The 13,181-nt window shown below is 43.2% G+C and overlaps 1 protein-coding gene across 1 annotated transcript; it reads right to left on the reverse strand.

The window, feature by feature from the left end:
* Positions 1-6,168: 6,168 nt before the first annotated feature.
* On the reverse strand, positions 6,169-8,577 carry LOC108920649 (homeobox protein Dlx2a-like). The gene is made up of 3 exons (XM_029256870.1): positions 8,073-8,577; positions 7,481-7,665; positions 6,169-7,134 (listed from the first exon to the last, which is right to left on the reverse strand). Exons 1-3 carry the CDS (start codon positions 8,386-8,388, stop codon positions 6,772-6,774), a joined length of 864 nt encoding a protein of 287 aa, XP_029112703.1. The 5' UTR covers positions 8,389-8,577; the 3' UTR covers positions 6,169-6,771.
* Between the last annotated feature and the right edge of the window lie 4,604 nt (positions 8,578-13,181).

A 13,181-nucleotide genomic window follows, 5' to 3' on the forward strand; every position in this document is an offset into this window, starting at 1 on the left:
CTGATAAATCAGTTTTTTGCTCTCCATGTGGCAAAAATTAGTTTTATAATGATAAAGTTAATTTATTGTTTTGTATCATAGATTCCAATGTACATAGAATGTAAAGTTCGAAAACACTGAAATTATTTTAAAACGGCAGTATGTAAAGATTTATTCCTTTTTTCTTTACAGCTACATCTTATATTGATTTTGAAGGGTTATTTAGTCTATATCGTTGTTCATTGTCATTAGGCTTATATTTCTATCGGGACATGACACTGTAAGGAGCTCGGTTAATTGAAATGTGTGCGGAATATGCAGCAGCACAAGTGAAGTGAAATAAATGCCATTGTTTCGGAATTTTGTCACGGACACGAGGGACGCGCAAGTGACTCCTTTCACACTCGCTTTGTTTGTCGCTCTGAATGAGACACCGAGTTAAAATAATCTATGCGACAGAATGATGGTGAAGAATAATTGTGTCACCGCTTCTTAACGTGGTGTCTAGGCGCTGCGGGACTGTAAATACTGTAAATCTTCTCGAACGTTCATTGCTCATCTCCGTAACAGTGTAACGTTTCTAGGAGAATCCAAGCGCTTCCTTCTTTTCTTTCCTCTGTCTTCGTGTCGGGGTGGGAGAAGGAAAGGCAGGTGCTGCAAGACAAGAGTGGGGTGGGGGTGCGCTGGGGTGGGGGGTCCAATGTGGATCGGCACAAGTGGGGTCTTCAAAGGGAGAGACTTGTGTTGACTGCGCTTTTCCTCGCTTATTCAGCGTGACCAAGCTAACAGGGACACGTGCAAATTCAATTAATGCATCGATAAAATGCACTGACACACACAGGTTCCCTGTTCAATAATCTAAAACAAGCCGACGCTTACAGGTTAACGCACTTGCCGTGATAATATACATGGAGTTCATGCATTTTCGCCCGGGCCTGTTTATTATAATGTCATAACGTCGGTCACACATGTCGCATTTAAAATGTATTTTAACAAGAAGACAGATATAACTACAAGGTAGCTTATCATGAAATAAGCATTACAGGTTAAGATCCCGATTTTCTGCATGGATTTGCGGGAAAATTCTTGCATGATCGTGCTTGTTGAATAACTAAAGGCACACTAGAGAGTATTGTCCCAAATATGTATCGCTTTAAAAATAATTTTCAAACGAATAGATTTCCAACCCAACACTGAAATCTGACAAAGCCTTTTTGAGTGTGTGTGTATTTTTTTTCCCCTCTTAATAAATTAACGTGGAGCCCGTTCTGACAGGCATCTTGTGTGGCCTGTGGAGACTTTGTGCTTCCAGACTCTCATGGTGAGGACAGGAAGGGCTCGAGCTCCTTCTCGAACCCGGTCAGTAATCAGTGCGGCTCACTGCAGGCCGCAAACCACAGCGCGCTCGTCCTGCCTGCTCCTTCTCATTTATTCTCGCTCAGGAAACTGTTCAAGGCACAAAACTACTGCAGCATCAGACCCTACGGGCTAAATGTCATCGGAAAAATGTGAAATAGATAAATATAAATAACGTATTTTTCACATTATTTGTCTGTTAAAATGATGGACAAAATTCCGCTTATTCTTTTTGTAGTTCATACTTGTTTTCATCATTACTTTTAAAACACACCATGTAAATTTTAGCTGTGGCATAAATATTTTTCCAAATTTTGTTTTTGACGTCTAGTAATTTTACAAATTTCAAAATTTCTCGTTTTGAAGCAGTGATTATTTAAAAAAAAAAAAACTGTAGTGCTCGTACTGCTACACTAAGCACATACGAAAGATTTTCTTTTTCTTCGCTCAGCACTGCATGGACTATTCGTTTTTCTTAATATTAATTAATGTTGAATAATTAATCCGTTCGGTTATTTAATCAGCCAGTTATTTAACCAACGTACCGGTTTGGGCTCCTTTATTCTAAGGGATGAAAACAGCATGAAAGGCACTCATTTGCCGCCTTTAAAATTGGGACTGATTTTAGGATTTACCTGTAAATAAAAAAAACTATTTTCACTCTCTCTTTAAAAAAGATAGCGCACGGCTCTTCATAGAGGGGGAAAAAAACCCAAATTACACCGCAGTCCCCCTCTCGCGCGCTGAAAGACCCCGAGAGCGCGCGTGCAGCTGCACACCCGAGAGGGTCACCGTTATTTCACTGTATTCTCCTCTTGATTACAAGCCGAGCCCATCAAACGCAACATAATTACAGTAATTTTGGGTTTATTTATTCTAATGCAGTTACCCATCTCTGGGATAATTATGAGCAATTTTTTTCGCACAGGGAATCTTTTTGCATTAACAAAAGGGATAGTGCACTGAAAGGCAAATTTTGCTCTGCATTGAAAAAAAGAAGTGAAATAGGTGATCTGCCATCTCTTCGCTCTTCTCTTATATTTAAGTTCCGGCAAATTGCTTGCAGGTGTATGCCGTGGGATTGTCAATAGGAAGAGGGTCCAAAATTAGCAGAAGCACAATGTTAGAATGATGAAGGCAGCGCGGGCAAAATTACCGAACAAGAGCAGCCTTATTTTCTGCCCCCTTACGTCCATTTCCATTCCATAGAAAACCTTTCAGTGCTTTTAATCTAGAATCAAAGAGAATCCTTACATATCCTCCTAGATAATTGCTCAGCAGTCACCTAAAATTATTATTATTATTTTTTTTTTTGCCAGAAAAAAAAAAAGCCGAAAATGCCAATTTCACAATAGCACAGAATTTTCAGCAAGCGGTGCCTCGTTCAGTTTTTAAACGTATTAATTAAACGTATTAATGAAAGTATTCAAATGCATGTCTTACAAAACTCAGATGAAATGTAACTGTTCTCTGTGACATGTTCAGTACATTATATACAGTATATGAGTATATATATATATATATATATATATATATAAATCAAATACTACAAATAATATCACATATAATGTATATGGTACTATATATATATATACAGGATTATATACTGTATCTGTGACCTTTCGTTTGCTGCATTACCCTGAGTACGAAGAGACTGAGCACCTTCAGCACAACCGTAACATAATCCATGATCGCCTCGTCGCACCTTTCGTCCTTTCCGCATCAAACAGCTCGCTTGCAGTCCTAAGAAAACAAAAGCTGGAAACTTCTTCCTTACCTCAACTTGTGTCACACTTTACTACCACCAGTGATGAGTCATTTTGTGCAGTCACATATTCATATGTGCTCAGATGGTAGTGCGATGCTGAGATTTTCCATATGCGCATCAGGCGCACTTTCTTTCTGCTGCACATCCGTGCGAAAAGGCGTCGGATCCCCGAGACCAGACTCTCGCCGAGCTGTGCGAGGTGTCACAGCCACACCGTTCAGAATATGACTGAACATTTCTGTTATTGCCTCTCTTTATATCTGATGGAAAAAAAAAAAACTGCGGATTATTAGCATAAATGTTTACTCTTCATTACGCTGATGACATTGTGCACTCGAGATCTTGGTAATCTTTGGGAAAATTATGAGTAATTTTTTAAAATTTAAAGCAGCAGTTACCATGCAATTCAGGCTAATTTTGCGTAGGCTCCAAACGGATATAATTATCGAGGAGTCAAGATGTTATGCTAAAAACTATGCATTGATATTCCCATTTATTATGTACATACAACTTTGACAATGTTGATGCTCGAAATAGCTGGAAATTGTCTTGCGTGGAAATTACAGTCCATATTAGGACATCTAAAATTGCGAAGAATTATATAGTAATTGCAGGCTTTCAGATCGGAAAGCCGAAATGCTCAAACTAGAGCAAATGTGGATGAAATTACACATCAGAGTATAAATTAGGGAAAGGCGTTTGGCATTTTCGAGTTGTCTTCTGGATTCCGGCAGTGTGAAGCATCACCAGGGAAACACGAAGACAAAACAAAACAACAGTTCACCCAAAAACTATCCCTGTATTATCATATGCATGATTGTGTACTGTGTGTATTTAGCCAAAAACGTGACAAATTTCCGTTATGTTTTTTAGCTCATCTACTGATTTTATTAGAAACAATCAATCATTCGATTTTGTACGATTATGCAAAAGAGATGAAGAGAATAAACAGTAATGTAGAATAAAGAGTATTAGGGAACAAGGGTTTTATATTAGCTGAGTGTGTGTAATATATATTAATATATAATATATGTGTGTAATATATATTACACACACTCATGACTGGTGACTTGGGCCTACAGTGTGTCTCTCTCTGGCTCACAGGACGTTTCAGAAACAGCAACACAAACGCACCCAGGAGACCTCAAACATACTGAGACATAACCCTGTGTTTCACCTAATTTATGATAATAAACGATTGAACTCATTTCAGAAGCACCCAGAGGACCGCAGAAATAGCGCACTTTGTTTAAGGTCATTTGTCCATCGTGTGAAGCCGGGTGCCTTTTAACGCGCTCGGTGATTCCATCGTTTAACTGATATTGCAGCCCCCCCGGGGCGAGACAGTTCCCCGTAGAAGGTGTACCACAGGTCACCACGATGTTACTTCATTTTCGCACCCGACGGGATGGTACTCGGACCGTGCGCAATGGCGCATTTTACCAGCTGAATAACTCCAGAGTAAAGAGTAAAGTGGTTTCCAGATGCGTCATGAACTTACATTTTACATTTTTTACATTTTATTTATTGAGCAGATTCTTTTCTCCAAAGTGACTTCCAATGAACTCTATGTAGCGTTTGCAGGCCACACACCTTATTCACCGTGGTGACTTACACTGCGAGATACACTACTTACATCGGGCCGCTCATCCATACATCAGTGGAACACACACACACTAAAGAAAACTTAATTCTGAGCTGTGTCACGATTCCATTATTTTATCCTATTTTTATATTCATCTTTTTCAAATTCCAGACGCGACGAAAGGAGTTGAAACAGTAAAATATCAACGAGCTCGTACTCTTACTTTACATTGTTTTTGTATTACTGATGGTTTCCTGCGTAAAGCCTTAACTGAAATAAAAGTTGAGTTAACGGGAATCTTTAATGTGTGGCAATGAATGACTGCATCTAACACACACACACGCAGAGACAGACACACACACAGGGTCCTTATGGAAAATGCTTTACTCTTTTGTTGTGGATTTTTATTCCGACCTCCGCGTCCTCAGTAAATCACAAATGCTGCTCGCCTGGGAGCTGTGAGAAATGTGTCTCCATCGTATTTCCCTCGCGGCGGTTTTCCCTGTATTTTTCTGGCTGCGGAAAGTTCATAAAAACTGCGAGGAAAGGCGAGGAGACTCCAGTGAGTCTGCAGCCGGGTGTCGGCCGAGCGAGCCGCCCTCGTCCTCCGGTGCTCGGGCTCACATGCCGAGGCGTGTTGCGTGTTTCAGTGGCTCCTCACGCGGCGCCCCGGGGCTCGGCTTGGCTTGGCCCGACCCGGCCTCAGTGTGTGTGTGTGTGTGTGTGTGTGTGTGTGTGTGTGTGTGTGTGTGTTTGTGTGTTTGTGTGTGTCATGTCTGTTCTGCGCCCACGTGTCTTTTTTCAGCGCACTAATTAAGTTTTACACGAACGCTGTTCGCAATATAAAATAATCCGAAATCTGCCGTCTCTGGTTCACGAAACATCATGTTCTCCGCGTCTATATGAATACGTGAATGGTGCAGGAACAACAACAATAACGAACAACATAAAACCAAAGCATTTTGGAGAAAAAAAAAAAATTCAAGACGGTAATTATGTCTGGAGGACACGGGAAGAACCGACGCCAGTGCGGTTCAGTCTGGTGTCTTCCTTGATTTATTGGTAAAGGACGAAGAATGTATTTCAAGCACATTGAGTACCGGGAAACTGAATAACAGAAATAAAAGTTAATCATATGAAATATCAGCAAAATCAATATTGTTATTTTTCAACGAAACAAGTATATAATATATACTTATGTATACATATATAAAGTGATACATATAATACACACACCTCTTGATATGTACATGTGTATACACACACACACACACACACACACACACACACACACACACACAGAGTCTTCTAATAATGCAAAAGAGAGATAAGGAGCCGCTTACTGTTTAAGAGCAAATACTGTCCTTTTATTTAACACAAAATTAAAGTCTCACCAAGTCTTATAAACGCAACATTCTAGAAAACGAACAGTCCTGGCAAAGGGAAAAAACAAAAAATCTGTCAATTAAAAAAAAAATTAAATCCAAATCCAACACATTCAATACGACCTAACTTCAATATATTCCACTTACCTTATATACAGATACAGAACATAGAGATAAAGAAAATAGCTCAGGTACATACAAAACATTTTTTGTTCAACAAAATTTGAGGTCATTTTTTTTTTTTTTTTTCAAAAGGCACCGATACAGTTTTAAGTCTGCTACATACTCGAAAATTTATTCATTTCCTGCTGCAAAACAATTTCACTTGAGTTGCCAACAAAATACTTCCACCCGTGAACTGCCTGGCATAAAATACTCTGTCCTTGCTTTGGCTATTAGTGGTCTTTAAATGTGCATTGTCCCTATTGTCGTCCCCAGAACAAATAAAATAAATAAACACATAAAAAATATAATTTAAAAAGTCCGCTTATTCGTCCGTAAGACATTACAAAACACTTCTAGACGGGTTTTCTAAAAAAATGGGTAAGGTTCGCAGAGAAAACTGGCACCAACAGCAAGCCGAGATGGATTTTTCACACGTGTCCTTTAAAATGATCATTATTTATTATTTTACAGATCTGACATCCACGTGGGACCCCCCGCCCGGCAGGTTCGATGCCCTTTCCGCTCTTCTGCTGTTAGAAGACGGGCCCCGAGCTCATGGCCGAACCTTGGTGGTGCTGCAACAGCGGGTTTGGCGGCTGCGCCTGCAGCTGCGCAGAGTTCGTGGACGAGTACCAGGAATAGCTGGGCAGGTAGGACGGGGACGAGGGCCCGGGAGGGCCTCCGGTCGGGGCCACGGCCGAGTTCACACCGCCCACACCGCCTACACCGCCCACAGCGGCCATCCTCTGGTCCGGATGGAAGTCCCAGGCAGCGGCCGACGGCGGAGAGCTGCTGGGCGGAGACTCGCCGGAGGCCACATGTTGCTCCGGAGGAATCTCTCCACTTTTCCACAACTTCTTAAACTTCGAACGGCGGTTCTGGAACCAGATTTTTACCTGCAACAGAAACGTATTGAAACGAACGGTGTCACAAAAATGCGACAAACGATGAGTGACCTCACTTTATAAATGACAGCTTCACGAAAAAGCGTCACCAACTCCGATGACGCAGCATATGTCCTAAAAGTTCTTCCTCTTCTTCTTCTTCTTATTATTATTATTAGACTCGTTTTATTGCTGCGATGCTAGCAATAAAAGTCTATTCCGAAAAAAAATACCAGGGCTTTGCGAAGAGCCGTCGCGAACGTAACTCAACTGAGACGTGACGCCGCTGCTGTTTTTCTTTCGCTGTTATTTCTTCCTCTTGTTTGTTTGTTATTATTTGTGGCGCTGCGCCGCTCACCTGAGTCTGTGTGAGGCCCAGCGAGGCTGCGAGCTCCGCTCTCTCCGGCAAGGCCAGGTACTGGGTCTTCTGGAACCGCCTCTGCAGCGCGGCCAGCTGGAAGCTCGAGTAGATGGTCCTCGGCTTGCGCACCTTCTTTGGTTTGCCGTTCACCATGCGCACCTCGGGCTCGCTCTCCTCTTTCTCTGAGCAGCGCGCGTCGGCACGAGGAGGACGAGGAGCAGTTACATACATTACATTATGATTACATTATGATTACATTCCGTGCCACGGCATGGAAAACGACGACGTCGTTGTCGCAACAGAAAGAAACTTAGTGGCGCACGGGAGCCGCGGGGTTACGTTGTAATTGTTGCCCCAACAACAAGACTTACACATCGTGCGATCGTAAACATTTTCACTGCCAAATGCGGCGTTAATTATGACGCCACGAGAGTGACACGATCGTAGCGATCACACACACACGACGTGACGATGATCAGAAATAGTACTGTAAATGTTTCACCGTGGGTGGGAAATCGATTGTTTCCGTGTCACAATTGCAGTGTAAGTGCCACTCGATCACGGGGAGATACAGAATTATTATATTTACCCGTCTCCGTCGGCGGAGGAGGAGGAGAGCTGGAGCCGTAGGAGCCGTACGCGCTGTAGGCGGGGGTGAAGCCGAGCTCGTACGGCTTGCTGTTGTACAGGACGCTGCTCATGCCGCCGCTGTGGTACTGATAGGAGCCCAGCTGTCCGTACGGCTGCTGCTGCTGCTGCTGCTGGTTGTTGTAGTAACTGCTGTCCGTGGCCGTGGACACCGGCAGGGTGGGCGACTCCTGCGACTTGTGCAGACTGTGGTAGCTGTTCGAGGTAATGTGGTTCGAATGCATATCTGTACCCAGGCTGTCAAAAACTCCGGTCATGGTAGTATTCACAAAAGTTGTTCGGATATAACGTCGTCGTGCAGCAAAACGTTAACGCGGAAACAGGTGTCTGAGATACCTAAGCGCGAAGGGACACATTGATTAAAACAAGCTGCTCGTTCTGTGACAAAGTGCTGTAAAGTCCGTGCAGAGCATCCTCGTGACGACGCGCTGCCCCGCGGCCGGACCTGTGATTGTCTGCCGCGCGGGGATGCCGGCGCGCGGGCATTTATCCAAGGTCACGTGACGAGGCAGCGCTCGCCCGCGCGCTACAGCCAATGAATTCGTGGAGTGCGTGTTTCCGAGTGCTCGTGCGGTTTGAATGTGTCCTCCTCGTTTCAGTGTTTTCAGTCTTCGCCGAGTTCTTGTTTACTTTTTATTCTGCACTTTGGATCAAGCGTTGCTGAAAGGATTTAGTCATTCAAATCAGCACGTTTCGGGGCGCGTGTGTTATACTTGTTTCAGGAATACACGCAGCATTATTAATATATTCTGCGCTGCTTTTTCCAGGAATAGCAGCGGTAAATTGATTTATCAGTTAAGTCAGTTACAAATTTCAATCGGCTATTGCTCAAACTCTGCTTTTTTTCAGGAACCACTTTTCATGTGGTGTGACTGTTGAAAAATAGCCCTTTACTCTATAACTGATTACCAACGGGAAGATATTTTCAGGCCGTAATAAAAAAAGTAAGAGCGGCTCTTGTGCGCCCCCTGTCGGTGCCGCTCGGACGCGCGCCAGGCGAGCAGGCAGACGCAGACTAATGAGTGCAGGCGCCAGGCGCGCCGCACACGCAGGTGGGCAAAACAGCAATTAAAAACCACAGAAATGCAGGAGCCCGAATACCTGACCGAAGTTAGCGTGCTGTCACATACTGCCAAATAAAAAGCAAACGAAGCTCGGAAATCGAAAATAAGAATATACGGGGACTCAATTAAATTCTATGACACGTCGCTTTGGGGGGAAAGCGTCCGCTAAATGAATAAATGTAAATGTAAATATTCAGTATGGCAACACTTATTGCCTACATTTCACCTACATTCACATACACATACTTATTTTTTAGTTCAGCCGAATGTTACAGATTCATGAATTTCATTTTAAATACAGATCCGAGCATTGTTTTAGACTTTTTCAGATAGAAAAATAACACATTGGTCACTACTGGTCATTGGTTCCAGACTGCACTGCCTTCAGGACCTGTACTCCTGCAGAATGAGGAGACGGGCAGGGAAAATCGAGACAGACCCCTCTCTCACCCGGGCCACAGCTTTCTTGAACTTCTCCCATCCGACAGGCGCTACAGATCACTCAGTGTGCGCCAAAACAACCAGATACAAAAACAGTTTCTTTCCCCACACTTATGTCCATGAACAGCTGATTCATGTTAGTCTGTGCAATACTTTCTCCCCATTTACAGTACTTATTCCCTCCCTCATTATTTATTCGATCCATCATTATTTATTCAATCCCTCGTTATTTATTACATCCCCCGTTATTTATTCCTCCCCCCAAAATTAATCGCTGTATGTATGTATGTTGTGTTTTTTTTTGTCTACACTATGAGCCATTGGGAACTGAAGCCAAATTCCTTGCATGTGTGTGCATCCTTGGCCAGATAAATCGGATTCTGATTCTGACAGAAAACTGATGCAGTTTATCGCAGCATTTCGTGACACATCTTTAATATGTTAAAATATTTTATTCTAGTACTTGTGTTTTGCACATCTGTCGGAGTTTATGGCAGTCAGTAACCGACATACATCCTGCGTGCGGTATTTCATTATTTTCCAGTATTGTTTTTAGGAAATATATTCAGATGAATACAATCCTATGTGGCCCACATCTAAGTACACACAGACCTATTTTGAGATGATATTGTAAAGTGTTTTAGAATTACATCTGGCGAGTGTTGACTGACACTCTCATTGTTTTATTCGAACAAAGAATGTGAAGGAGAATCTGCCCCAAGTGCCACCTGCCTGCCGAGCTGTGGAAACTGGCTGTGTGTTGGCGAGGTGTTCGCTACGGTGCTATAGCGCCCTCTCGTGGACAACAGTCAGAAACTAGTTTAGTCACTTGGAAAGGACTCAATCGATGTACCGTAGCGTCCGCCTGGCCTTCTCCTCAGGAACACAGTTGGGATGCGCAGTCTGTTTGTTTGTGCTTTCAGTGTCACTTTTCCCAGCGAGTCACATCAGTAAAAACTACAAAATACAAAGTCCCTGCATTTATTCACAGGTTAATTTCTGTAAACACTTCAAGATTCTTTAAAAGCCAGTTTCTGGCCAATTGCCTCATCATGCTTGACCACATATGGGATTAACAAGGCAAAAACTGTACCTTCTCTCCACCAACTCCTTCTCAGTCCTGATTTGTAACTTTTACAGCCTGCGATGTGTGCAATGCACCCCATATCTTGTAATCAAAAATCAGAACCCGAAGCCCCAAACAAGCTGTAAACACTGTGGAAATGAGTTGAACGCAGAAGGTCCTGCAATGCGATTCTTTTTCGTTGCTCTTTACTGCCAACTAATGGCTAAATGCAGAAACACAAGTCACTTTTGCTCCACAAAACTACAATTTTAGAGACTATATTGGTGAAGAAAATTCAACAAAGATAAATTAATGGAAAAATGTTCATATCTTCGGAAAATAATAACTTGAACATTTTAACAGGAAGAGCCAGTGTATTTGAAACCACCGACTTTATTTCATTTTTTTTTTAATTATTGGATGTGTCCGCGAAAAGAATTAGAGAGAGAAGACACACTTTAAGACTGTAAACTCTAATCACGAGATGCCACTCCATGACCGCAGGGTAGCGTGCGCGCGCACACACGCGATCCGAGGAATTTTATTGTCCAATACAACACACCTGGACTGTGAACACAGGAGGAACAACACTTGTACTTGACATGAAGAATTTTCATTTTGTCGAACCCGATGAAACCGAAATAAACAATCAGCGACAAATGAGCACGCGCTCGATGCAGCGCGTTCCCAGAAGGCCACACTGCGAACACCGCATTTACTGCATTCACTGCATTTACTGCATTTACTGCCTGCCAGCTATGTTTCGTTCCCCCTGCTGTCTCACTGCATCTTTTGTACAGAAGGTCCGGAGTTTTAAGACGTAAAGTTGTAGTGTAGTGCAATGGCTAGAGCTACTGCCTTTAGACCCCAAAGTGATAGGTTCGAGCCTCACATACGGAATTAACAAGGTAAAAACTGTACCTTCTCCCCACCAGCTCCTTCTCAGTCCTGATTTGTAACTTTTACAGGGGGTCAGGTGTGTATCTCTAGCCTACCTGCTGTTCTTATGACGTTCTGTAGAAGCAAATAAATAGATAAGTCTGAATAAAAGTTTAATGGAAAAGGGGAAAAAAAATCATAACGCAAGTAAAGAACATTTAATGTTGACAAACACTACACCCTCTTTTTTCTTAGCGGTTCTGGGTTTATTGACACGGTGGGACATGATGAACTGGAGTCGAGTTCGTGGAGTGAAACAGCGCTCTACACCCTTCAGTGTTGCCATAGTAGCTGTTCGCCACCAGGTGTCGCTGTCGCCGTTTCATTTACTTGTTCTACATCCGGTTGTAGTTTTTTCACTGCACAAATACTGTGGGTAAATGTACATTTATACCTTCAGTAGGTGTTTTCCTTCAAACCAGCTTACAATTAAGACTATGTCGTATTCGGGAGTTAGAAGTATTAGGCTGGTTGTGCGTTTCAGCACATGCTTGATGTACTTTCCATTAGGGCCTAGAGTCCGCTGGAGGGTCTGCGCCTGCCTTCGAGCGAGGCCTTCTAACCCCTGTTTGGGATCCGTTTTACTAAGAGGGAGGCAGAGGAGGGAGGTGGTGGGTTTGCAGAAAACAGCATATGTGTGGCGTGGAGGTTAGTGGGCTTTGGTATGTGATGTGCACGACTGAGAGCTTGAGAGCAGCAGCGGTTTGGTGTAAAACGTCTCTGCCAAAGTTTCCTTTTAACAGACTCCAGTTTACTGACACCTTTTCATTCGAGGTGACTTACGGTGCTAGGTACACTACGGTACACCATCTACGGTCAGTCACACATCTACACAGCAGAGCAGCACGCTCTCACATACGCTATGGGCAGTTTAGAGTCACTCAAAACACATGTCTTTGGACTGTGGGAGGAAACCAGAGCGCATACACAGGGAAAATGCACAAACTCCACGCGGGCTGAGCAGGGATCGGACCCATGCCCTCTCGCAATGCTGTGGCGCTGTGACAGCCAACATGTTGAGGTTGAATCTTATTTCCGACTGAACTAAGCTTTAGTAGTAGTAGTCTGTCACTCCCCACTGTGCAGCAGTAGAGGATTTCATCTCCCCTTCATTTAGCCCAGTGGCCCCTCCTTAGTGATTGTGCCATCGCTTGGACATTGTGTCCCTTTCCCTGACCTGGCCATTCGAGGTTTGACCATCCACTAAATTCCAGCATTTTCCCCGGGCCGAGAGCGCTGTCCCACATACGCACCCGCTCTTTTGTTTGCAAGGAAACAAGTGCCTTGTTCCCCAGTGAGGCAGGGGCCCATCAGAACTGATTAACTATGACTTTGTTCTCCATTTCTCAGCCGGAAACAACTCATAGCCAAAACGAAAAACTCACACTAAGTTTTCTCAGTCGCTAAGAATAAGAGGCTTACTTAGCGCGTACAAATGTCAGCCGTCAAGGGATATACTTAAAAAAAAGCTTTTTTTATATTTGCTTGGCATATCCCACAAAATGCAGTTTAAGATTATGTTATGATTAAAACAATGAAA

The sequence above is a fragment of the Scleropages formosus genome, chromosome 12 (assembly GCF_900964775.1).
Source record: "Scleropages formosus chromosome 12, fSclFor1.1, whole genome shotgun sequence".
Classification (NCBI taxonomy): Eukaryota; Metazoa; Chordata; class Actinopteri; order Osteoglossiformes; family Osteoglossidae; genus Scleropages; species Scleropages formosus.